The sequence below is a fragment of the Myotis yumanensis genome, unplaced genomic scaffold, assembly GCF_028538775.1.
Source record: "Myotis yumanensis isolate MYYU_CA2020_CCGP unplaced genomic scaffold, mMyoYum1.0.hap1 SCAF_1, whole genome shotgun sequence".
In the NCBI taxonomy this organism is placed as follows: Eukaryota; Metazoa; Chordata; class Mammalia; order Chiroptera; family Vespertilionidae; genus Myotis; species Myotis yumanensis.
The window spans coordinates 28,784,478-28,809,123 of NW_027223752.1; the positions used below are offsets into that span (position 1 = coordinate 28,784,478).

At 44.1% G+C, this 24,646-nt stretch overlaps 2 protein-coding genes across 9 annotated transcripts in view; one reads left to right on the forward strand and one right to left on the reverse strand.

Moving 5' to 3' along the window:
- TTLL5 (tubulin tyrosine ligase like 5) overlaps positions 1 to 15,168 on the reverse strand; it is a 272,026-nt gene extending 256,858 nt beyond the window's left edge. For 6 of the 7 annotated variants that reach the window (XM_070416253.1, XM_070416261.1, XM_070416235.1 and 3 more), the window contains exons 1-3: positions 14,799 to 15,168; positions 13,388 to 13,557; positions 7,323 to 7,429 (exon numbers count right to left, since the gene is read on the reverse strand). In XM_070416253.1, the coding sequence (XP_070272354.1) occupies positions 7,323 to 7,429; positions 13,388 to 13,461 (181 nt within the window). In that variant the 5' untranslated portion in view covers positions 13,462 to 13,557; positions 14,799 to 15,168. The remainder of the gene's footprint in view (positions 1 to 7,322; positions 7,430 to 13,387; positions 13,558 to 14,798) is intronic. The other variant, XM_070416271.1, reaches the window with a different exon arrangement.
- A 150-nt stretch (positions 15,169 to 15,318) lies between these two features.
- On the forward strand, positions 15,319 to 24,250 carry ERG28 (ergosterol biosynthesis 28 homolog). Of its 2 annotated transcripts, XM_070416335.1 has the most exons (6): positions 15,319 to 15,426; positions 16,079 to 16,203; positions 17,708 to 17,871; positions 20,730 to 20,820; positions 23,262 to 23,380; positions 23,499 to 24,250. In XM_070416335.1, the coding sequence occupies exons 3-6, from the start codon at positions 17,739 to 17,741 to the stop codon at positions 23,576 to 23,578; spliced, it is 423 nt and encodes a 140-aa protein (XP_070272436.1). In that variant the 5' UTR covers positions 15,319 to 15,426; positions 16,079 to 16,203; positions 17,708 to 17,738; the 3' UTR covers positions 23,579 to 24,250. The 2 variants fall into 2 exon arrangements, with proteins under 2 accessions (XP_070272436.1, XP_070272428.1); XM_070416327.1 differs by lacking the exon at positions 16,079 to 16,203 and having other exon boundaries at positions 15,320 to 15,426.
- Positions 24,251 to 24,646: the final 396 nt, after the last annotated feature.

Here is a 24,646-nt window from a genome sequence, read left to right on the forward strand (position 1 = left end):
AACCAAGGTCACCTCTCCGAGAAAGGTTGTTTCCCCAGGTGGGGATCTTTCCCTGAGGTTAGGGAGGGGATACAACCCCCTAATTAAGTGCCAGGCGGGTAGTTAAGCTACATAATCTTTACTCCCTGGAATGGAGATAAGAAACACCCTAACCTTTGTAATAGAAATTGACAGGATTAAAATCGGCTGGTATAAATACGGATGTAACAAGACAATAATCATCAGAACCTCATCAGCTCCTCATCAGCTCCTCATCAGCTCCTCATCAGATCCTCATCAGAACTTCATCAGATCCTAACCAGAACCTAGCCAGAGAACATGGCAAAAGATCCTGGACAGAACCTGGCTACAGAACTTCACTGGAGAACCTAGACAGAACATGGTAAAAGAACCTAGATAGAACCTGGCTAAAGAACCTGGTGACTGAACCTGGCTGGAGAACCTGGAGAACCTGGCTGGAGAACCTAGCAAGAGAACATGGCACCAGAACTTGGTTGGAGTTCCTAACCAGAACTTCATTGGAGATCCTGGAGGGAGAACTTCGCCATGATGATCACCTGAATGCAGCCTCCGAGTCCTTCCTTCTTCGACGACTCCATCCACACCTTTGGGGACCCCTGGACCTGCTGGGGTTGGACCCCAACAATTGGCGCCCGAACAGGGACCCTTAGGTAAGCTCCCCATTCCTCTAGGTAAGCCCCACTCTCGGGACGGATAGGACTCCACTGTAGGAAGAGGGTGGATAGTTTTCGCCGACTCCGTCCACACCTTTGGGAACCCCTGGAACAGGATTCCCCTAGGTAAGCCCCCCGCATTGAGAACCCCCACACTCGGGACGGATAGGACTCCACCAGGGTGCTACAGACCCCCCTATAGAGGATAAGTAGGGTAAGAAGGTGGATAGTACAGAACTTAGATTGAGAAGATGTGCCATACTGAGTCCAAGAAAGAAGACTCTGTATTGATCCTTAGATTGAGAAGATGTGCCATACTGAGTCCAAAGAAAGAAGACTCTGTATTGATCTTTTAACACATATGCTTGCTAGCAGAGGAGTTAAGGTTACTCCCATAACATTTATGGAACATATGTTTCTGTGGATTTCAGAGAGGTAGAGATAGATAGAAACATCAATGATGACAATCATCAATCAGCTGCCTCCTACACACCTTCTACTGGGGATCAAGCCTGCAACCCGGGCATGTGCCCTGACTGGGTCAATGCTTGACCACTGAACCACACCAGCTGGGCTCATTTATGGAATACTAGAAGCCCAGTGTGCGAAATCACGCAGCCCCGCCCACCCGTGCCGGTCTTTGGTCATTACAGCATTAGGGCCACTGGGTTTTTATAATATAGACTAGAGGCCCGGTGCACAAAAATTTGTGCACTGGGGGGGGCGGGGGGGGTTCCCCAGCCCGGCCTGTGCCCTCTCACAGTCTGGGACCCCTCGGGAGATAACGACCTGCTGGCTTAGGCCTGCTCCCGGGTGGCAGAGGGCAGACCCAATCCTTAAGTGCAGCCCCTGGTCAGGCTCAGAGCAGGGCCGACTGGGGAGTTGGGGCGCCGCCCCGTCATGCACAGAGCAGGGCGGATCGGGAGGTTGCAATGCCACCCTCAGTCACGCTCAGGGTAGACTGATTGGGGGGTTGGGGCACCGCCCCCTGTTACACTCAAGGCAGGGTCAATGGGGAGGTTGCAGCGCCACCCCCTGTCACGCACAGAGCAGGGCCGATCAGGGGGTTGGGGCGCTGCCCCCTGTCACTAACAGAGCAGGGTCCATCAGGGGGTTGGGGCGCTGCCCCCTGTCACTCACAGAGCAGGGCCCATGAGGGGGTTGAGGAGCTCCCCGCTGTCACTCACAGAGTAGGGCCGATAGGGGAGTTGGGGCACCGCCCCCTGTCACACACAGAGCAGGGCGGATCAAGGGGTTGGGGCGCTGCACCCTGTCACACTCAGGGCAGGGCCAATGGGGAGGTTATGGCTCTACCCTGTCACACACAGAGCAGGGCCCATGGGGGGGAGGGGGGTTGGGGCGCCACCCTCTATCACCCACAGAGCAGGGCCGATCAGGGGGGTTGGGGCACCGCCACTGTCACACTCGGGGCAGGGCTGATGGAGAAGTTATGGTTCTACCCTGTCACACACAGAGCAGGGCCCATGGGTGGGAGGGGGGTTGGGGCGCTGCACCTTGTCACACACAGAGCAGGGCCGATCAGGGGGTTGCTGCGCCGCACCCTGTCATACACAGAGCCGCAGGGCGATCAGGGGGTTTGGGCACTGCCCCCTGTCACGCTGATCCCGGTGCCGGGAGCCTCGCTGCTCCGCTGATCCTGGTGCCAGGAGGCATATTACCTTTTTACTATATAGGATAGAGGCCTGGTGCACGGGTAGGGGCCGGCTGGTTTGCCCTGACGGGTGTCCTGGATCAGGGTGGGTGTCCCCACTGGGGTGCCTGGCCAGGCTGGCTGAGGGGCTGAGGGCTGTTTTCCTGCTGGCAGTTAACTAAAAGCTCCCAACCGCTCCTTGTTTTCTTTTTTTTTTTTTTATTCTGGGCCAGCTTTAGCTCTGAGGCCTCGCTGCTGAAAACATGGATACAATGTTGCGGTCCAGGGCTGACTGAAAGCCAGTTTTGTTCAGCTTCTTATTTGCAACATAGTAATAGTTGCTTAGAGTTGCAGTTGAGAGGCCGGCAAGTGAGGCGGGGAACGTTGGAGTCTGCAGTTCCTGGAGGAAGCAAGCCTCCCTGCTCGCTTCAGTGCATGGCTGCCGGCCGCCATCTTGGCTGACAGTTAATTTGCATAAGGATACGCTGATTAGCCAATGGGAAGGGTAGCGGTCGTACGCCAATTACCATGTTTCTCTTTTATTAGTGTAGATAAATACAGATCAAGTACTCCTAACAAAAATTTTACACTATATTGAGATGTGCTATAAATGTAAAATACACACACAGGATGTAAACTATCTCAGTGATTTTTTTATATTGAGTAAATGTGGAAACGATATTTTGGATTAAACAAAATATATTAAAACTAATCTCACCTATTTCTGTTTACTTTTTCAATGAGGTCTGGAAATTTTACATATGTAGTGTATAGCATATTTCTATCGGGTGCTGGGCTATCCAAATGCAAATTTATTAAGTTGACACATTAGAGGCAAATTATAAAATGATACTTCATTCTATAAAAGGATTAAACTGAAAATATCTGTTGCCTTTAAAATGAAATCCCATTTACATGTTCAAAGTATATACAGTTACAGAAGCCGAAATAGCTCAGTTGGGAGAGCATTAGACTAAAAGTATATACAGTTTTGTTGGGGGGGGAAGAAAGGATCTAGTGAGGGGGGAAAAATATGTTCCTAGAATATTTAATGAAGCATATGAAATCATACTGTACCAAAAATTTTAGCAGTGAATGCAATGAAACATTTACTAGATAACAGAACAAACAAGGTTAGCACCTAATATGAGATCAACAGAAGATAATTAATGCCCCAGATACACTTCTCAAGAGGATTTAACACAGGATTATTATCTCAGCAGACCTATGTCAGCTATTTAGGAGAGCAAAGAGAAAAAAATAGACCAAGAATATTTAACAATTCAGAAATCTGAGGCAGCAACTACAAGTCATTCAAACTGTTCTTCACATACAGAAGGTGAAAAAAATTATTACACAACAAAGAATGGGGAAGATAAAGAAAATTCAAAAACAGAGTTTGAGAAAAAAGCTTTTTCTTTAATCACAGAAATGTGAAAAAAAAAAAAGAAAAGAAAAAAAAAAGCCCAAAATCTTACAGATTCCAGAAAATAGTCATTGCTTGAGTAAAGGAAAAACTACAATGATGGATGCTAATTTCCAGTATATGTTAGGTATTCTAAAAAGGAAGGGTCTGACCAGCCAGCATGTCTCAGTGGTAGTGTGTTGACATATGAACCAGGAGGTCACGGTTCGATTCCCGGTCAGAGCGCAGGCCCAGGTTATAGGCTCGATCCCAGTGTGAGGCGTGCAGGAGGCAGCAGATCAATGATTCTCTCTAATCATTGATGTTTCTATCTCTCTCTCCCTCTCCCTTCCTCTTTAAAATCAATAAAAACATATTTTAAAAAAATAAAAAGGATGGGTCTGCCCACTGCCATGAAATACATGTGACAAGCACCCCAAAAAAGTATGTTTGGGGGGCATTACTTACTTCTATTTTTTTCAAACCTACATTTGACATTTTGACTCATGTCATATTTCGATTTTGAGGGTGTTTCTCAGCAAATGTTAGCAACTCTTTTACTGCTCAAGATTCAGAGAATATAAATAAACCATGTTCCCTTAAATGGTAACCTAGCAACTTGGTGAGGGGATTAGAACACAAGGACCCCTAGAGAGAGAAAAATATTCAATCCCACCATCTTCTAAACTCTTGGCTCATTAAGGCAAGGACAGACCTTAAATTAATCTCAAAGTACAGCAGATCCTCTTCAACAAGTAAAGTAAGTTTTGAGTGTGTACTATGTGCCAAACATTATATAACATTTATTTCTCACGATGCCTGCAAAATAGGTATTACCTCCACTTTACTAGCAATGAAATGAGTTAAGATGGCTTCACAGATGAATTTTATCAAACATTTAAAAATTAATATTAATCCTTCTTAAAACTCTTCTATAGAGAAAGGAACTTATCCTCTGAGGCTAGCATTACCCTGATACCAAAGCCAGATGAAAACCACAGACCCATATCCCTTATAAATACAGATGCAAAAATTTTCAACAAAATACTGGCAAACCAAATCCAGCAGCATAAGGATAACATACCATGACCACCTGAGATTTATCTCAGGAATGCAAGGGTTGTTCAACATACAACAGTCAACCAATGTAACCCACCACATTAAGAGAGTGAAGAAAACAAAACAGAATCATCTTAAATGATGTAGAAAAAGCATTTTACAAAATCCAACACCCTTGCATGATAAAAATAACACACACAACACACACACACACACACACACACTCAATGAAGGACTAGAAGGGGATGTCTTCAACATGCTAAAGGGAATTTTGAAAAGCCCACAGCTAACATCATACTCAATGGTGAAAGACTGGAAAGCTTTCCCGTAAGATCAGGAGCAAGACAAAGATCCACCTTTCACCTTTTCTATGCAACATTGCACTAAAAGTTCTAGTCAAAGCAATTAGGCAAGGAAAGTAAACAAAAGGCATCCAAGTTGTAAGGAAAGAAGTAAAATGATCTCTACTTGCAGATGAGATGATCTTATATACAGTATAGGTAATTCAAAAGAACCCCCAACACATACAAAACTATTACAGCTAATGAGTTCAGCAAGGTTTCAGAATATAAGGTCAATATACAAAAATCTACACACTGACAGTTCACAACCCAAAAATAAAATTGCTAATAATACCAAATTTATAATTTATAATAATACCAAAAAGAATAAAATATTTAGGAATAATTTTAACCAAACAGCTACAAGACTTATACACTAAAAACTATAAAACACTGCTACAAGAAATTATAGGAGATTGAAATAAATGGAAAGACATCCCTTATTTGTGGACTGGAGAACTTTTAAGATGGCAACACTCCCAAAAGCAATTTATAGATTCAATGCATTTCCTATCAAAATCCCAAAGGCCTTTTTGCAGATATTAAAAAGCTTTATCCTAAAATTCATATGGCATTGCAAGGGGCTCTGAATAGCCAAAAAAAATCTTGAAACAGAAGAACAAAGTTAAAGGATTCACATTTTCCAATTTCAAAACTTAGTACAAAAGCACAGTAATTAAATGATAGGTACTGGTATAAGGATAAACATACAAATCAATGGTCTATTCAGAGTCCAGAAATAAACCCATATACCTACAGACAACTGATTTTCAACAAGAGTTCCAAAAGCATTCAATAGAGAAAGAATAGTCTCTTCAAGTAATTATGTTGGACAAATAGATATACACATGCAAAAGAATGTAGACCCTTACCTCACATTAAAAAAAGTAATTCAAAATGGATCAAACACCATTTATCTCCAATATAAGAGCTTAAACTATATAACTCTTAGAACAAAGCATGGGGATCATGACCTTGGGTTAGGCCATGGTTTCGTAAATATACCAAAAATATAAGCAGCAAAAAAAACACAAAAGACAAATTAGACGTTATCAAAGTGAAAACCTTTAGCTCATGAAAAAATACTATCAAAAAAGTGAAAAGACAAACCACAGAAAAATATTTGTAAATCATATATCTACTAAGGTTCTAATATTCAGAATGGATAAAGAATCTTATTACTCAACAACAGGAAGACAAGCAACCCAATTAAAAAATAAGCAAAAGCCTTGAATAGACATTTCTCCAAGGAAGATATATTAATGAAAAGATGCTCTATGTTGCTCAGCCTGTGGTGCCTGGCTCGATTCCCAGTCAGGGCACATGCCTGGGTTGCAGGCTCAATCCTCAGTAGAGGCATGTAGAAGGCAACCAATGGAGTTTCTCTCTCTCCCTCCCCTTCCTCTCTAAAAGTAAATAAAAATATATGTATTTTTAAAATATGCTCTATGTCATTAGTCATTACGGAAATACAAATCAAAACCACAGTAAGATACCACTTCACACTCACTAGTATAGCGATGATCTAAAAAACAAAATAAATGTTAGTGAGAATGTGGAGAAATGAGAACTCTCATGTACTGTTGATGGAAATGTTAAAACAGTGCAATCACTGTGGAAAACAGTTTGGCTGCCTCAATCCCTCCCTAACAGCCGTGGCGGCCTCGATCCCACGGCTGCAGCCCTGGCTTCGTCTGGAAAGATGTCCAGATGTCCTTCCAGCCGATTTGCATATTACGCTTTTATTATTATAGATATCCAGAAGAGGTGAATCCACAGAGACAGAAAGTAGATTAGGGGCTGTCAGGGGCTGGGTATTGACTACTTAATGGGTACAGTTTACTTTGAGGATGATAAAAATGTTCTGAAACTAAATAGTGGTGATTGTTGCACAACAATGTGAATGTACTAAATGCCACTGAATTGTACACTTTAAAACTGTAAGTTGCTTTGTATATTTTACTACAATAAAATAAGCACATGTATACATAATTCTGAAAAAAAAATTCAAAAGGGAAAAAATAATACGCAGAAAACAATTCCAGAAACCCTAATAATCCTTTCAAGTATAATAAATATAGTCTTCTCGTGGCCAAGGCCATTTCCCTATCCATAGGTGTTGTCAATTTCTGCAAGACAAGGTTGCCAGGGCCATGCCCCAGCCCTACCTTCTGTGGAGAAGTCATACTCACCTCCAATTACTCGAATATTGTTGTCCTTGGTCAGAATTGCCTCGGCATGGAATACCAAAATTGGAATTCTCCTGCAGCCTCCAGTCCACATGATACATGGATGATCCCTACAACCATAACAAAAGGCTTTATTAATTTACAACTCAAAATCTGAATTAACTGCTGAAGCAGATTACTATGGTTGGCTGCTTAAAACCTTTCCCCCTCCTTCAAAAACAAGAACCCTAAATGTCCTATGGGAAACCATTCATTTTCCATTTTTAGCCATGTGGTTTAAGATTAATTCCATCCCTGGTCCTGGGATGAACCCTGACTGGCTTCAGCCAATTAGGACATTCTATCCCCCAATTATAGTGGCTGTTTCAGGGATGAGCACATAAGCCAATTGGAGCCAAGTGAAGGTCAGGTGACATGTTGTGAGACCCTCTGAGAAAGCAACGCTTTTTCTCTTCTCTGGCAGCTACAGAAGAGATGGCCACTCTTTCCCTTGATGGTGTAAGAGACTGAGGGCTGGAAGTGCTACTGTCATTTTGTGACCTTGACAGGAGAGTCTGGAGATGCTAGTAAAGGAGGAAGTCAGTGGGAGCCTGATTAAAAGAATGAGATCCTGAGTGGCACCCTTAGAGCTGCAGAATCAAGTCTTTCCTAAATATGAACTAATAAAGTCCCTTTATTTTTAGGACAAAAAATACACAGTTATGTTTTAGTCCCCAGTACACATAAAGAATCCTAACAAATAGATTCACAATAATTTATAGTATACCATTTTGAAACCCTATAGTCCTTTTTATTTAAAAAAAAAAATGTTTTTATTGATTTTAGAGAGAGAAAAAGGGAGAGGGAGACAGAAACAGCAATGATGAGAGAGAATCATCCATTGGCTGCCTCCTGTGTGCTCCCTACTGGGGATCGAGCCCTAGACTGGGGCATGTGTCCTGATGGGGAATCCAACCATGACCTCCTGGTTCATGCGTCCATGCTCAACCACCCACTGAGCCACACCAGCCTGTATAGTCCTTTTTTAAGGCAATTCGATGACCCATCTTAAAATTCTGAGCTAGGAAACCAAATTATTACCAGTACCCCAATTAAAGCCACATATTTTAAATAAAGCCTTACTAAATGCAAAAACAGATATTTTTCCTCCAGAGAAGGATCTCTGACTTTATTTTCTTTCCTTAGCCTCAGAAAATTTCCGTTTAACAATTTACTCAAAGATTAGGAAACTTGAACCTCCTTAGTGCAGGAAGGTAGAACGGGAAAGAGGTAAATTACCTGAGTACCTACTATGTGCCAGGAAGTAAACTAAGAGCTTTCATGCTATCTCATTTATCCCTATTGCCCCCACCATGAACTGAGGAAAAGGTGTTCAGAGAGGTTAAGCAATTTGCCCAAGGCTGAGTAAAGGGAAGATATATGAACCCAAATGTCTGTGCTCTTTCCACCCTTTTGACACCCTCATCACATTTCGGTGATGTTCTGTATATGGAACACCTTAAACTCAACTCTTTGGGAACTTAAACTAATCAAATTTATTAAATGGAATAAGACCCACTGAGCCAAGATTCACTTCGCTCTCAAAAACTCACATGGCACCCTAACCGGTTTGGCTCAGTGGATAGAGCATCGGCCTGCGGACTGAAGGGTCCTGGGTTCAATTCCGGTCAAGGGCATGTACCTTGGTTGCGGGCACATACCCAGTAGGGAGTGTGCAGGAGGCAGCTGATCGGTGTTTATCTCTTATCGATGTTTCTAACTCTCTATCCCTCTCCCTTCCTCTCTGTAAAAAATCAATAAAATATATTTAAAAAAAAAAACAAAACTCACATGGCCACACCCTTAAGCACAAATCTCAAGGCCAAGTCAGACCCTCCCAACCCAAGTTTAAAAACATCCATACTTTGAATGAATAGGCTGCAGACTACCAATTTTAGAAGGCAGCCTTTAGACTTGGGAATGGGCTGCCAAAAGCCTTTTAGTGAGGAAAGCAGAGAACCCCATACCTCGCTCATTTCCTGCTTTGGAGAAATGGAATGTGGATGCTCATTGTCCTTGCTCTTTGACCTGGGTGATTGTGCCCACTTGTGAGAAATGGTGTTTACAGGGTGCATTTTTCAGCAAAGATTTTTTTGCTTTGCTTGCTTTTTTAATCTTTAACACCTATAATACGTGGGCATGGGGTCAAGCTATTCCTGTGATCTCTTCCAACTTTAATTTTTCCACTATATTTCTAAGTCAGAGGACAGACAGAGGGGAAAAATAGGCGGCCTATCCAAAGTCTTGGATAGAAACTCTGGAAACCATCCAAAGTTCCTTGTCAACCTGGCATTAGCTACAAACTGGCACCACTGTGCCTTATCACTTACACACAACGGATTACTGCGATAAGACAGGGGAATCAGAATACAAACAGCAGATGCACAGCTGAGAAGAGCCAAGGCCCTGACTACACTCACTCTGTGGAGAGCCAAATCCCTGAAGGAGAAATCTCGTCACTTACCACCCATAAAAAGATAAAGGAGGTAGCAGACAAATTATTAATTCAATAAGGTCAACTACAAAATATTTAAGGCAGATGCTAAACTGCGATTAAAACCATGCTCCCACCAGGTGGTGCTAAAGGGAAAAGATTCTAAATGATTAGGAAATTAAAAATTGGGACCTTACATTTTCTTTTGCACAGAAACTGGAATAGATTAAGAAATATGCCTTACAGGCATGAGAGGACAGCATATTTGAATGATTAATTATCAAAGTAGACCAGTTTTATGGTTGACTTTACTGAGAACCTAAGAACGTTTTGGGTTTTAAGAAGCAATTTCATGAGGAATATATTCTTCTTCACCCCTGGGATGCAGCCTACATAACTCAAAACCTCCATGCCTTAGTGATACCACTGTCCCTGCTGGAAATGCCTTTCCCACGCCTCTGTTCACTTAATCCCACTCGCCAAGGCCTTGCCCCGCTCCCCCAGCCCTGAGTGATGCCTTCTTTCTCTGAACTCCTGGACCACTCACTGTATAATCATTTGTTGATGATCTTTTATTTTTTCCAAGTAAATGTTGATGATCTTCTCAACTGATACAAAGCCAGCTTTTATTAGGGAAATTAAAGTGACTATTTTTCCAGTGACAAAAGCAGCATCAAATCCTTTTATGAAAGTTTCCATATCTATATATAAATTTGTATTTGGAACCACCAAGCAAAATATAGAAAAAGAACCCCCTTTACATTTACCATCTGAAATAATGCCATGCAAAACAAGGACTGCCTGGACCGTTTCTAGTCCTAAGGTCTAGGCATTAACTACTTTAATACAGTCTAGGAATCGAGCAGATCTAACAGATGTCCATGGATATGTATCTTTGCATCAAATCAACTTCCTTAGATGATTTAAGGCCTTCTAACTTCCAAAAAATTTTAAAATGTAAGCCTGTTGCTCTAAGTGTGAACAAGACTGACTTAAGATTCCCAACGTATAAAACAAGTGTCTAATAGACAAGACGAGCTGATGGAGCAAGATTAACCATCAAAATTCAATAGTAAGAGTGTGAAAGAAAGCAAAAAAAAACAAAAAATAAAGAAACTTCAAGAGGTCCATGAATTTGGATTGGGGGGACAGGGGCAATGGGAGAGGGGGATATTACACTTTATTTCACTCATTTTTACTAGAAATTTAACATTTTTCAATTATGAATATAGGCAGCAAAGCACAGCACTATTAGAATTATCCAAAATTAGATTTTTATACCGTTTTACAGCTGATGCCAGTATATTAAAACACATTTACATTTATCACTACTTCTAAGTTGTGTTAGTTGTTAAACTTGCCACTAGATTACCTGTGATCATAGTCTTCCTCATCTGGTGTGATGAGGCTGGACAATGATTTAGCGTCTCTCCTCCAAGCTACCAAATGGTGACATCACACACTGGTAGTCCAGACATGTACCAGTATGAAGGTCCAGTATTCCCTACTTCTAAGTGTTAATCAAACACCACCCCACAGTGTAATGATCTTACACAAACTAAGCAAAAACAATCTTCATGCTGCTGTCTTTAGAAAATAAAACTTAACTTCCCCATGTTTTAAATGAATAATCTTTTTATTTAATGTATAAGAAAGCACAAAAGATGCCGAAACCGGTTTGGCTCGGTGGATAGAGTGTCGGCCTGTGGACTGAAAGGTCCCGGGTTCGATTCCGGTCAAAGGGCATGTACCTTGGTTGCGGGCATATCCCCAGTGGGAGATGTGCAGGAGGCAGCTGGTCGATGTTTCTCTCTCATCGATGTTTCTGGCTCTCTATCTCTCTCCCTTCCTCTCTGTAGAAAATCAATAAAATATATTTAAAAAAAAAAAAAAAAAGAAAGCACAAAAGAAGCAAAAAAAGAAAACAAAAAAAGTAAGTAATTTATAAGAAAGCACAATTTACTGTATCACAAGTAATTTTTAAAAATAATTTGATAACTGCATTTCAATGTAATTGGTATTTTTTAATGACATGTATTTAATTTTAAGTACTTAAAAATATTCTGACAAGGGACCCACAACATTAAAAAGGTTAAGGACGTCTGATCTAATGTGATCTAAGTCATACATTTGTTTGTTCATTCATTCATTCAGTCAGCAAGTATTTATTGAGTACCTACTATAATGCCAGGTTGAACTATTTGAAATTGTTAATATTTGACTGTTTTTGACCTGCCAAAATGGCAATTTCATAAGGTTCAAACTAATACATACTTGTCAGGCCCAACCTCTAAGCCCACTAAGAAGAAAAATATTTATGGAGTAAAACAATAATCTTGAAATTAGAAAGACTGATGCTTGGAGAAGAAGTTAAAATTTTATGAAATGAGTAAGAGGCAGCACACAGAAAGCAAGAAGTCATGGGAGGCAAATGGCCATAGGGAATTGTCCATTTAATTATCCTGAATGAGAATGACCCAAATATAATGTCAAGCCTCTATTATTTTCTACAACCTAACAGTGATGAGAAGCCTTTCCCCAAAGCTTTATTAATGCTTCAATAATTTTCTCAAGTTATAATATTAAATAATGAAAAATCTTCCACTTTATAATAAGAAGTCCACTTTAAGTTCAATATTAAAGCAAGTAAGAATAGTATCTTATATGTGTACGGCGCTTTACAATTTACACAGTAATTTCATAGACATTATTCTATTTGATCCTAAACACACTCCTACAAAATAGCCTGGGAGATATGATCCCCATTTCTCAGGTGGATACAGCACATATCCAAGGGGACCTGCAGAAAAATCTTAAAAACGAATCTTAACTATAAGCCAGCTTTTCTCTTTGTTCTCTGTCAAGTAATAAAGCTGAAGGAGGCAAAATAGCAAAGTGCTTCAAAATTCAGTAAAACTAGGTCTGAATCTCAATCCATCACTCTCTCTCTACACATCCCTGAGAAAGTCCTTTGGTATTTGTGAGGACAAATTTAATAAAGTGGGAATAACAGCATCTTCAGATTCAATGAAATACAGTAGTTAAAGCCCATACCATCAGCTATAGCAGCTGCTCTTACCACTAGCACTTACGTTTTTATTATTTAGAGTCTCTTACATAAAAGAACTCAGGAAAGCACTGTTGTTCAACAGACCCAGCAAAGGCTATAGCATTCTGATGTACGGCCCCACAGTGACTCTGGTAAGTCACCTGACCTCTCTACATTATCATCATTCCATCATTGTAAAGATTTTTGAGAAAGTAACATAACCAGTTTCACAGTGTTTGGAGACCTACTTTTCTTCACTATCTAAACATTTCAAAATCTCCTATGTTACAAGCTCTGATCTGGAGTTGACTAAGAGCTACTACCTGGAACACCTAGAGCCGATGTTCATTCACTCACAGCGCCTTCTATCTCATTTCAGATAAGGACCAAATAATAAGATCTTTAATTAGATCATGGGTAGAAGCTAAAACCAGAATCTGGCAATACCAAAGGAAGGACATTGGGTCAAAGAATGTGTCTAAGTAAAAAAGAACTATTTCCCCATCTTAGAGGCAAAGGCTCCAAAGCAGGCAGGCTACTACTTACTCTTGGCTTACCACCTCCTCATCCTCTGAGGATGATGCTGTTTCCTCCAGGTCCCGGGCCATCACGATTGGCATGTCCTTTAGGGTTTGTCATGCAGTCAGCAGACGGGGGGCCTCAGAGACCTTTCTTTGCAGAGTCACTGGATCAAACAGTTTGGGTGGCACAGATACCTGTAGGGAAGCCAAATGATCTGAAACACGATGTGAGGTCTGTTTGCTCATGATTGCTGATGATCTTCCAAGCAATGAAAATGAGTATGTACCTCCCCGGTGCCCAACCTCTAGGTGCTTACCTTCTATCACAGTGCCTCGCATATGCCCCCCAAATCAAGTGTTTTTGCTCAACCACACTGTCTGTCCACTATGTATCCAAAGAACTGTTATTAAGTTTGAGTTTTTTATTTTTCTTTTATATACAGTATCTAACATGCACCAAAAGGACAGACTTACCTAACTTTTAGGGAAGTCTAAAGTAGGAGGATGATTGCCTGAAACATATATTCCTTGCTGTTAAAACCTGACCTGGGTTAAAAGTAAAAACTCAAGATTTAAAATACTTGTAAATATTTATTTGGCCTCTAACGACAAACACACAGATAAAATGCCGTCAGGTTGCCACTAAAATTCAACTACTGAACCAAAAGATTAATATATTCTCCTGAATCGAGGTCATAAATAACGGGGGGGGGAGTCCTTCCAAACACTCAAAAACTACTGTCCCTTGCTAAAAATCACAAACTATGATTGAATCTCAGACATTAAAATTAGGATGTTTTCCATTTCTAACTTAAAATTTTTCCACGGTGTAAAAGTATATGTTTGTAGTGCCTGAGCAAGGAATAGAAAATAGATCAAGAAAATGAAAATATTCAAATGATCATCAGCCCACAATTCAGAGATAACCACTTGATGTAACTCTCTCTAAACCTCCTTTTGCTATGCATTCCTAGATACGGTGAAATTATAAACGGAACCAAAAAATGCCGGCCCCGATCACGATCCCTGCAGACCTTCCGCGGAATGGGCAATACCCAACCACCTCCAGAGGCGTCCTTCCGAGGACTCCCCGCAGGGTTTCTCCATCTCTCCCCAATGTTGGCATGTCCTTCCGATTAAAACTGAACGAGGCTGCCTGCAGGGCGGCGGGGAGAGAGCGGGCAGGACATCCGCAACCAGATGAGGGACACTCGCTCTAGGGATCAGCCCGCCAGCCCCACCCCAATTCCCGGTAGGTCCGCAGATGCGCCCCGCGGGAAGGGCACAGGCAACTCCGCCGCGGCGATTCAGCCCGGCGCGCCCGGAAACCTACCGCAGCCCCCGGACTCCGAGCGGGAAGTGCAGCGGACCGCGCCCGCCCAGACCCGGGAGCGCACCTCCCTCGGGTGGGGGAGCGCGCCGGCGCAGGCGTTTACCTGTCTCATCTTCCCATGGCTCGGGGCGGGCCGGCGGGGAGCGCGCTCGGCGCCTACCTCCCTCCTCCTTCCCCAGCCCGGCTCTCGGCGGCCGCGGACGGCTGCTTCCCCGGTTACTACAACAACCAACCAGCAACCGCCCGCTCGGGGCCACTGCGCAGGCGCCCGCCACCCAGCGCCCACAACGCTCGGCTTCGGGCGCGGACGAATGTCGTCACCCCCCGCGCAGCGCGGGCTCGGAGACCACGCTCAGCAGAAGAATCTCGACTTCTTTTCCCCACTTTTTCTCCCCCCCGCCACCAACGGGTTGAATCCGAGACCGGAGTTCTCCCGCCACGCTCCACAGGCGGGGTTCACTGTGCGGGCGAGCGGGCGGCGGACCCCTGCGGACACTTGGGCAGTGGCTACCGCTGATTGGCAGTAAAGGGGTTCACGCCCCATCTCCTGCTTGAGCAGCACCGAGACAGCCAATCAGAGCGAGGAATGACAGAAATGGCCCAATCCTGGAGCCGGGTGAGGGCGGGGGCGGGGACAAATGATTCGGGTGGACTCCAGGCTGGAGCTGTTTTGGGGATTGCATCTTTGCTGCTGCTGCAGCGGCTGCTGCTGGCTGGGGTCCCGTCGCCAGGTGAGAATATTCCTTGAGATTGTATTTTTTTAAATCTCCAATTCGCAGGTGAGGAAACCTAGGCTGTAAAGTGTAAATGATTTGTGCCCAGGGTCACACAGCTACTAAATGGTAGGGCCAGGATAGGAACGCCTCTCTCCTGGCTCAGGTTTTAACACCACACCTGCCTGGGCAAAAGCTGAGAATCGTGTTTGTTGGATACTCTAGGCCCTCAAGCTTTAGGAAAATGGGCCGAGGGAGTGGGAGAGCAGCTCAGAAGAATGCTCAGGCTCAGCCCTCATCAGCTACCTGTTGGGATTTCTAAGAGCTTCTGTGAAAATGAAAGGCATAAGTTCTGTCAAAAAGAGGGGGCCATCCGTGCAGCTTTTTGGACCCTTGGAAGGGTCTCCTATTGAGGGAGGGCAAGAAAATAGGGAGGAGGATGGGGGTGGGGTGAGGTGGGGGTAGGGGGATCCTGGCCCAGGCTGTAACTGCTTGTGATGTCGGTAGAGCCCTATTCTCCCTAGAGTTGGACAAAGCCCACTGTGTGATCCACCTTTCCCTGAGGGATTCCTCCATTCACCCTTCCTCCTCTCTCGTTCTTTTTTTGTTTCTTGGTGCTTCACACTGTCTTGAGCCTTGGCTGACTTTAATATCTGTTTCATCTGGGTAGTGTAGGACCATACTGAAACTTTTACTGCCAGAGTGACAAAGGAAGCCTGATAGTTTGTCACCACTTCAAGCCCAAGAAGTTAACCTGACAGCAGATAAACCGTGGGCCAAAAAACCATAATGAAGGTGGGAAGAAATAATTCCATTATTAAATTCTTTATCTACATGGGTTTTATTTAAGTCAAGCTCATTGAAATCAATGCTCAGCAAGGGTTAATCTAAGCTTTAAAAAAAAGTACATAATCTAATGTTATTTTCTATACAACTTCAAGACAAAAGTGGGTATGGTATGCTTGTCTCCCTCAAAAATGGAAACTCCGTCAAAATATTCTCCAACAGTGAGGCAGTATTGCAACGTAGAGTCCAACAGAGCATGCTTCACATCTCAGCTTGGCCATATATTAGCTGTAAAACCTCAAGCAAATCACTTAACCTCTCTGTGCCAACCCTCCTCTGTAAAACAGGAATATTAATAATGTCTACAATATATGTTAAGTGCGTGTCACAGTGCATGGCACATACAAGTGCCCAGTAACTGTTAGCTACTGTAATTTCTCCTGCAACCCAATGCCGACATTGCTATCTCCTTCTTCGTATAATTTCTTACTAGTTCTCAAGTCACCGCAGATTATTTTTAATCTTTAGATTGTTCTTCTCATTTATGGTATACCTCAGAACCAGATTAGAGAAAACCTGAGGATGTAAATATTGCCCTCACTATTGGTTCCACTGAAATGTGTAAGGCTTCTATGCGCTTGGAAGGATCTGTCATCAATAGCCAGGCAGGTGTCTGTTAGATTTATAATTACCTTTTAGCCACTTGCATTGTGAAAGAAGGACATGAAAAACCAGTCTAGAAGTAAAGATATAAGAGGGCTGATTGAGCCAAGAGAAAAGTGTTCTGATGTAGGGTAATATTTTAGAGAAATTACTTAATCAAAGATAACTACTGTGCCATTTATTGGAAAGTATACTGTTGATTCACCACTGTTAGTATGACTAAATATTGAGGCCAATTTCTGTAAGCTTATACATAAAACCACTTTGTTACTATAGTAATATTTGTACACCCCCTCTTCTCCCTTTTTTTTATCTCCAATTTTTTCCACTGGATTTGTCATTTCTGCCTACTGCATTATTTAGCCTTTTTCACTCTGGGTAAAGGTCAGCACACTTTGGTTTAGGGCCGTGGTCGGCAAACACCGGCTCGAGAGCCACATGCGGCTCTTTGGCCCCTTGAGTGTGGCTCTTCCTCAGCCTTGGGAGTACCCTAATTAAGTTAATAACAATGTACCTATCTATATAGTTTAAGTTTTAAAAATTTGGCTCTCAAAAGAAATTTCAATCGTTGTACTCTTGATATTTGGCTCTGTTGACTGATGAGTTTGCCAACCACTGGTTTAGGGAAAATATTCAAAGGCAGTGTGCTAATTCCATGAAGGTAAGAGTAGTGTATTAAGGTAACTGGGGAGGGTGAGCTTAGGGGGCTTGCAGAGGAATTTAGGAAGTGATCAACAAGTGACCAGACAAGCTTAGGACAGCCCTCATGAGTGGGACCCTGGGGTGAGAGAGCTCACGGTTATAGAAGATGAACCATCTGTTGTCTCACAGCCTTTGCCTTTGTTTGCAGGGCAAGAAGCCCTCTCAGATTTGAGGGGACCATGAGCCGTTTCCTGAATGTGTTACGAAGCTGGTTGGTGATGGTGTCCATCATAGCCATGGGGAACACGCTTCAGAGCTTCCGGGACCACACCTTTCTCTATGAAAAGCTCTACACCGGCAAGCCAGACCTGGGTAAGAAGTCAAAGAACTGCATCTTTTGTACATTGTGGTTCCCAGACGAGGCTACACATCAGAATAACTTACTAGGAGGTCTACAAACAACAACGTGCAGGTGCCATTTCCCTCTCCAAACCTGTCCACTGAAACTTTCACCTCCTGGGTGGAGTCCAGAATCTATTTTTTAATAACTACCTAGGTGATTCTGATGCTGCCTATATACTACTAGCCTTTGGTAACCACTAGAGCAGTGGTTCTCAACCTTCCTAATGCCGCGACCCTTTAATATAGTTCCTCATGTTGTGGTGACCCCCAACCATAAAATTATTTTTGCTGCTACTTCGTAACTGTAATGTTGCTACTGTTATGAATCGTAATGTAAATATCTGGTATGCAGGATGTATTTTCATTGTTACAAATTGAACATAATTAAAGCATAGTGATTAATCACAAAAACAATATGTAATTATATATGTTTTTTCTGATGGTCTTAGGTGAGCCCTGTGAAACCGTCATTCGACCCCCAAAGGGGTCGCGACCCACAGGTTGGCGACCCACAGGTTGAGAACCGCTGCACTAGAGTAATAAACTTTATGGATAGCACTTGGCCCATTTTCCCCCTCAAAGCTCCCCTGAATACCTTTTCATTCCTTTTACACGGCCCTAGGCAATCTGTAAAAAAGCGTTACAAGGGCACCCTGGTCAGTGTGGCTCAGTTGGCTGGGCATCGTCCCATGCACCAAAGGATTGCTGTTTCGATTCCCAGTCAGGGCACATGCCCAGGTTGCAGGCTCAGTCCCTGGTAGGGAGCATGCAAGGGGCAAAGAAGGAAATAGAATTACTTGGTGACTCTGTGATGCCCCACTAGAAAGCCATAAAGAAGTTTTTCATGTTATCTCAGCTGTCTTCAGAAATCATATCATGGCACACACATGGTTACATTCCATGTTGCAGATAGAGAGTTACCAATCCAAGGTTTTCCCAAACTGTGACATAGTCCCTGAGAAGACAGCCCACACCCATCCAGGTTTGTCTCCAAAATGAAACTGCAGAAGGCCCAGTGTCCTGATCCTCTTTGCTGAGAGTGTTTTCACACTGCACCTTGCCCTTCCTTGCACTGATGTGTGGGATAGTTGGAGCCGCGGCACAGTTTCACGGCAGCTGACGATTCTGTGTCACATTTATAGCTAACCCAGATTCAGGCTCTGACCTAGCTCATTGTTCTGCAACATCTAGGTATAAAATGAACCTAAGTAGGCTAAGGCTCATTTTTTGAACAAAGCTCAAATATACTGGGAGTAAAGAACTGGAAAAGGGGGCAAGACAATTCAACTTTTTCACCCTCAAATGCTGCCTTCGGATGGTCGAGGCATCCTATATAGATTCACAGGATTTTCAGAGGTTATCTGCTCTAGCCCTTTGAATTTAAGTTGAGACAGAGAAGCCCAGGGGTCATGTGACTTGCTGAAGGGGCATAGAGCTAAGCAAGAGTGTGTGTGTGTGTGTGTGTAGGTTTGTGTGTGCGCATCTGTACATGCATGTGTCCATCTGTCTGTCTCCAGCCCAGAAGTGAAGACTGCCTCCTCCTCATGATCTGTGGGCTGTCTTGTACTGTGCTGATCATATCAGTACTGTGGTAGAATTTCACCTGATGGCTCATCTGGTTAAGTTTGGTGAAATATTTCCCTTTCATAGCTCACTACTTCCTCAGTCTTTTCATCAGAAAAGCTGCCAAGGTGTTCATAAAGAACGTAGCCCACTGGGGCTAACTGCCAGGCATTTGGTTGGCATATGGCATTTTTGTTCACCTTACTGCTTACATCCAAAGGTCTTTGGGGTTGTGAAATTGGTATCACTGTCTGATTTTCCAAAGGCTGGAAAATCCTAAAAGCCCAAGTAAACATGAATAGACCCTTCAGTTTTCAGTCTTGTCCCTTGAAATTTCTCTTGCTTAATAGAACAGCAAAGAAGTATCTCTGATGTCCCTGTTTTGGCATTCCAACCACTGAATGCCTTAGATCAATGGCTGTGCCTTACAATCACCCAGGGAGGGAGTTTGAGAAACCACTTTGCCCAAGGCCCACCTCCAGAGAGTATGATTTCATTGGTCTGGTACCCAGGTCTTGGTAATTGCATGAAACTTTTTCAGTTGATTCTAATAAATATCCAGGGTCCAGAACCACTGTTGTGGTGGAATATGATCCATACTTTCAGGACAAGATATTTAATACAGCAGTGTCAGAACAAAGCCACCAAGAGCAGGGTGGCCTTGGCAGACACTAGAGAAACAGTGCTTTGTCCCCCTATCATGTGTCCAGGAATCCAGCCTGGTTTGGGCTTTGTTCAAATAATACAGATCTGGATTAAGAGAAGACCTAGGGACTTAGGTCTCTGAAAAACTAGATGTAGCCATCTAAGTAGGCGCCATTATTTCTGAGTTCTCTCCTATACCAGCCTTAAAAGTCTGCTGACCTCCCAGGCATCTTGTATTGCCAGACCACTCTGCAGCATCCCCCCAAACCTGTCCCGATTCAGACTCACTGGGCTTCACCGACACCAGACAGGTTTCTAGGGCAGAGGTATAAATTACTACATCCAGGGGTTATTTGCCCGAGTGGGCTCTTTGTTGGATTTCCACTCTTGGAAGTCCCTGCCCAGCCATAGCTACCAGAGGAGGAGCTGAGCAGTTCTCATTCTGGAATCCCTTCCATTCCTTCTGGCGCCAGGCGCCGCACCAAAGCCTCCACTCTGCCCAGCCAAAGGGGGCTCAGCTCAGCTCCCTGCCTCCCATGAACTGCCAGGGAAGTAGGAAGAGTTTGGAAGGCATCCTAGCCTCCTTCTTCTCAACACTCTTGCTTTTTTCTGCTGCACAGTGAACGGCCTGCAAGCTCGGACCTTTGGGATCTGGACGCTGCTCTCATCAGTGATCCGTTGCCTCTGTGCCATCGACATCCGCAACAAGACGTATGTAAGGGAAGGAAGAGCTTTAGCATCCTTTTGTTCGAACTCAGGTGCTACACGTACCCACTGTCCACTGCGGTCCTCCCCTTGGAGACCTGTTCATTTTGATACATTCGCCTAGAATGTGGATGATAATAAAAGGTTAATAGGTTCCGTTCCTTCCTGGCCTAGAAAACATAAAAGGCCTAACAGGTCTTTAAGGTTTGAACATTCTTTTGAACTGACCTAGCAAATTGGCCGTGCCATGATCCAGTGGCCTGCATCAAAGCCCCTACTTCTTTATTGAAGAAAGAGCCTTGCTTCTGCTAAAGTAGAGTAGTGTGCTCTTTTTAGAGCAGCCACCCACACATACCTATTCTCACATGCCTCCTTAAGCACGAATGCACAGAACTCACAGTCCACGGGAAAAGGAACCCACCAGCAAACTGCTGTATGCTTTTGCAGAGGAGGGTGGAAGAGAACCCAGGACTCCTCCGTGTTCTGCCTTTTGAGGCTACTCAAATAAGCCAGTGCGGAATAGTTGCAGGCAATCCTAGCCTCTTGTCTGGAGTGCTGTAGCCAGTACTGGCCACTGGAGGGGGCTCGAGCCTTGTTCCCACCAACAGTCATCACCACATCAAGGTGGAAAAGTTTGCTCAGGTCAGTGGGTGAGGCACCAAAACACCAACTTGACACTAAAATCTTTTTCTCTCTGATCCGGACCCTCAGCCTCTGGGGAAGAGAGGAGGGAACGGTATTTACCTTATTTTGCCTGGAGCTTTCATCTAGGTGACCTTGACTAAGTCTCCTCCTAGCAGCGGGGGAGGTAGTGATTTTCATTCCCGATTTTGCAGATCTACATATTAGACACCCAGTTAATTTAATCTGAGGAAGACTGACACAAGTGGGATTTGAAGCAGGGCTCTTAGCCTTGCGATCTCAACAACTTAATTTTTTAATTTTTTTTTTTTTTAACTTGAAACTGTGGTTTACTCGTTCTAGATTCGCATGTATTTTTGGAAACAGTGTAGTTTAGTGGAAACAGCCTGGGGCCTGGAGAATGAAAACAAGAAGATGAGCTCTTGTCTCAGTTCTCTTAGTGACTAGCTTTGTAGCAGCGAGTTCATTATGTACCTTCTCTGCATCTCGCTCTCTTCACGTATAAAACGAGACTAGTATTTCCGTTCTACCTCTCAGGGTGACTGGGAGGGAGGGAAGGTTGAATAACCATTTTAAAAGACCTTTCCCATGATGAAGAATTGCTGATAGGTAGAAGGGGTAACGCCTTTTGTTTGCTGTGCTTTTGGAATGAACATAAACAATTGCTGTGCTTTTGGAATGAGCATAAACAACTCAGACTTATCTTCACCTCTTACTCATCCATTCCTTCTCCCACTCAGGACAGCTGCAGGGCCGGCCTGTGCTTCCATCCTTTTGTTCGCCTGGGACTTCTGTCTGTGTGCTTCTGATGGGCACTCTGATTCTCCTCCCTCCCTCCCTGGAAACTCAAAGTCCACTCCTATATGTACATATTTACTAAATGTATTCAGACATGCGCCGGGAGGATAAACCTCACATTTAAGATATTGGTTCCTTCTGGGGAGAGGGGAGGCAGGAGAATGGCATCAGATGGGAAAAGGATACATAGGATGCTTTAACTGATAACTAATATTTTATTTCTTTAGAAACAAGTATTGAGGCAAAAAATGTCAAAATGCTCAGTTGATGGAGCAGGGTACTGGTTGATTAGGGACTACAGTATCTTATCTATAGTTTTCTGTATGTTTAGAGGTTTCATAATTTTGAAAATTTCAGTTAAAAAAGATACCAGCAATGCAGATGGTGGGTCATCCTGTAACCTACCTCTCCCCCACCTGTTGGCCAAAGCTGCGGAACAAGTTCTCTTCCCACGACGTGGTCACCGGGTCCTCCATCTGACCGTTTTCCCAAGCGGAGACAAAACAACCCGCCTACATTAGAAGGGCACCTCCAAGCCCCCCGAGGTCCTTGCTGCTCATCCCCCATTCAGGCCCTTCGTTCTGTGGCTTCCACCGTTATGAGCACAGCCCCTGGCCAAACACAGGCCAGGTGAGCTGGGATGACGGAGTCAAACCCGTTTGAGTTAAGTGGAATATGGAAGCATGGCTGACCCAAAATTGCCTCCCCTCCTAGGAATGCTAGAATGCAGACCCTGCTTTGCTGTAGCTGGCTTACCACCTTGCTAGGACTTGAGATCCACTCTGGATGCCTGGACCATTCTCTCTGATTAGCAGTTAAAACCTTCCGTTTTCCCTCGGAGAGAATGGATGTGAGCAAGCAGGCCAGGTCTTTCTCATGACCAAGTCTCCTTTGCCTTCAGCCGTAGTCACTTCCTGGGTGTTTGTGTGCAGCGGGCCTGGTCACCACTTTTCCTGCGCACGGAACAAGCAGTCCTTCAGTTCCTATTTCTGTCTGTACCTTCCTAGGCTCTACCACATCACGCTCTGGACCTTCCTCCTCGCCCTGGGGCACTTCCTCTCTGAGCTGTTTGTGTACGGGACCGCGGCTCCCACCATCGGCGTCCTGGCACCCCTGATGGTGGCAAGTAAGCATGCAACCACCCTAGACTTCCCACAGGACCTGTCCCAGCCCCGGCAGACATACAAGGGGTATGAGACAGCACCGTGCTTATGTCCGCCACTAATGTTCTCTCTGTATTTAAGGTTTCTCAATCCTGGGTATGCTCATCGGGCTCCGGTACCTAGAAGTAGAACCAGTATCCAGACAGAAGAAGAGAAACTGAGGCCAACAGTACCACCTCCGAGACTTCGTCTTCCACCTTTGCGGTCTTCCGTCGTCCTCTCTGCGCTTTAATTTCTTCTTTTCTGCTCCATCACCAGCCCCCTTATCCACTCCTAGCCTTTTACATTTTGTTTGCTTTTATTACATTTAAACTTTTTAAAGCTATAACATGCATACAGAAAAGTATTTAACATGTATGAACATGTACGCATCATTTAAAAGTGACTCCTCTGTACTTCCATCCAGATCCAAACATCGCCAGCACCTCAGAAGCCCACTGTGCCCTCCCCACTCGCAGCCTCTCTTGAGGATCGCTTTTCCAGCCTTCTGCTCTTTTCATTGTATTTCCATCCCTTGATTTGACTTGTGTGGTGGGAACAAGTGGACTGTGAAACTTAAAGCTGCTGCCTCGCCCAGAGCAGCTGCCACCAAGGGCTGCTTCAAGGGGTTGTCCAGGCAGGCTGGGCTCCTCTCTGCTGCTGGACCCAAGACTCCAACCATCTGCAGGACGGGCAGTTCTCCTAAGAAGGGCTCCCCTGTGAGTGAGCCTGGCTTATGTCCTTGTGTCGACAGATGGGTTAGGGTTGGAAGAGTCTGGGCTGTTTTTAGACCTTCTGGTCAGCTGTATTTGTGTAATGAATTTTGTAATAAACAGAAAAACCCTCTGCTCCGATCAGTCCTTGTACTTTGATCTCCCGTAAGCCAAGGCCACTCCTGCCTCCGCTGGGCCCTCCCAGAGAGAATCACACTTTCTACTCATCAAGTACACTGAGTGAGTAGGACAGCTCAAAGCCCAGGCACACCAGGCTGCCTCCAGCTCCTTGAAGTCAGATCTTCCTCCCCTCCTGCCCCACCTTCAAGATTCTGAGTTCACAACGGAACAACCGGGACCCTTTCTTGTTTTCTTCCAAAGGAAGAAACAGGTTCTTGAGAAAGCACAGAACCAGGCAGCATAGAAGAAACAGCTGCTGACGAGGAAAGGAGAACTCTGGGGCCCAAAGATAACGCTCCGGAGCGGACGGCGTCCTCCAGACAACCCCGAGGGCTCCACGCTGACGGGCCCTCACAC

Bases quoted from the DNA above. Each gene is read 5' to 3' on its own strand.
- ERG28 (XM_070416335.1), top strand. From the start codon at position 17,739: ATGAGCCGTTTCCTGAATGTGTTACGAAGCTGGTTGGTGATGGTGTCC. The intron at 20,821-23,261 runs GTATGTAAGGGA...GTACCTTCCTAG, and splicing joins ATCGACATCCGCAACAAGAC to GCTCTACCACATCACGCTCT. The intron at 23,381-23,498 runs GTAAGCATGCAA...TCTGTATTTAAG, and splicing joins GGCACCCCTGATGGTGGCAA to GTTTCTCAATCCTGGGTATG.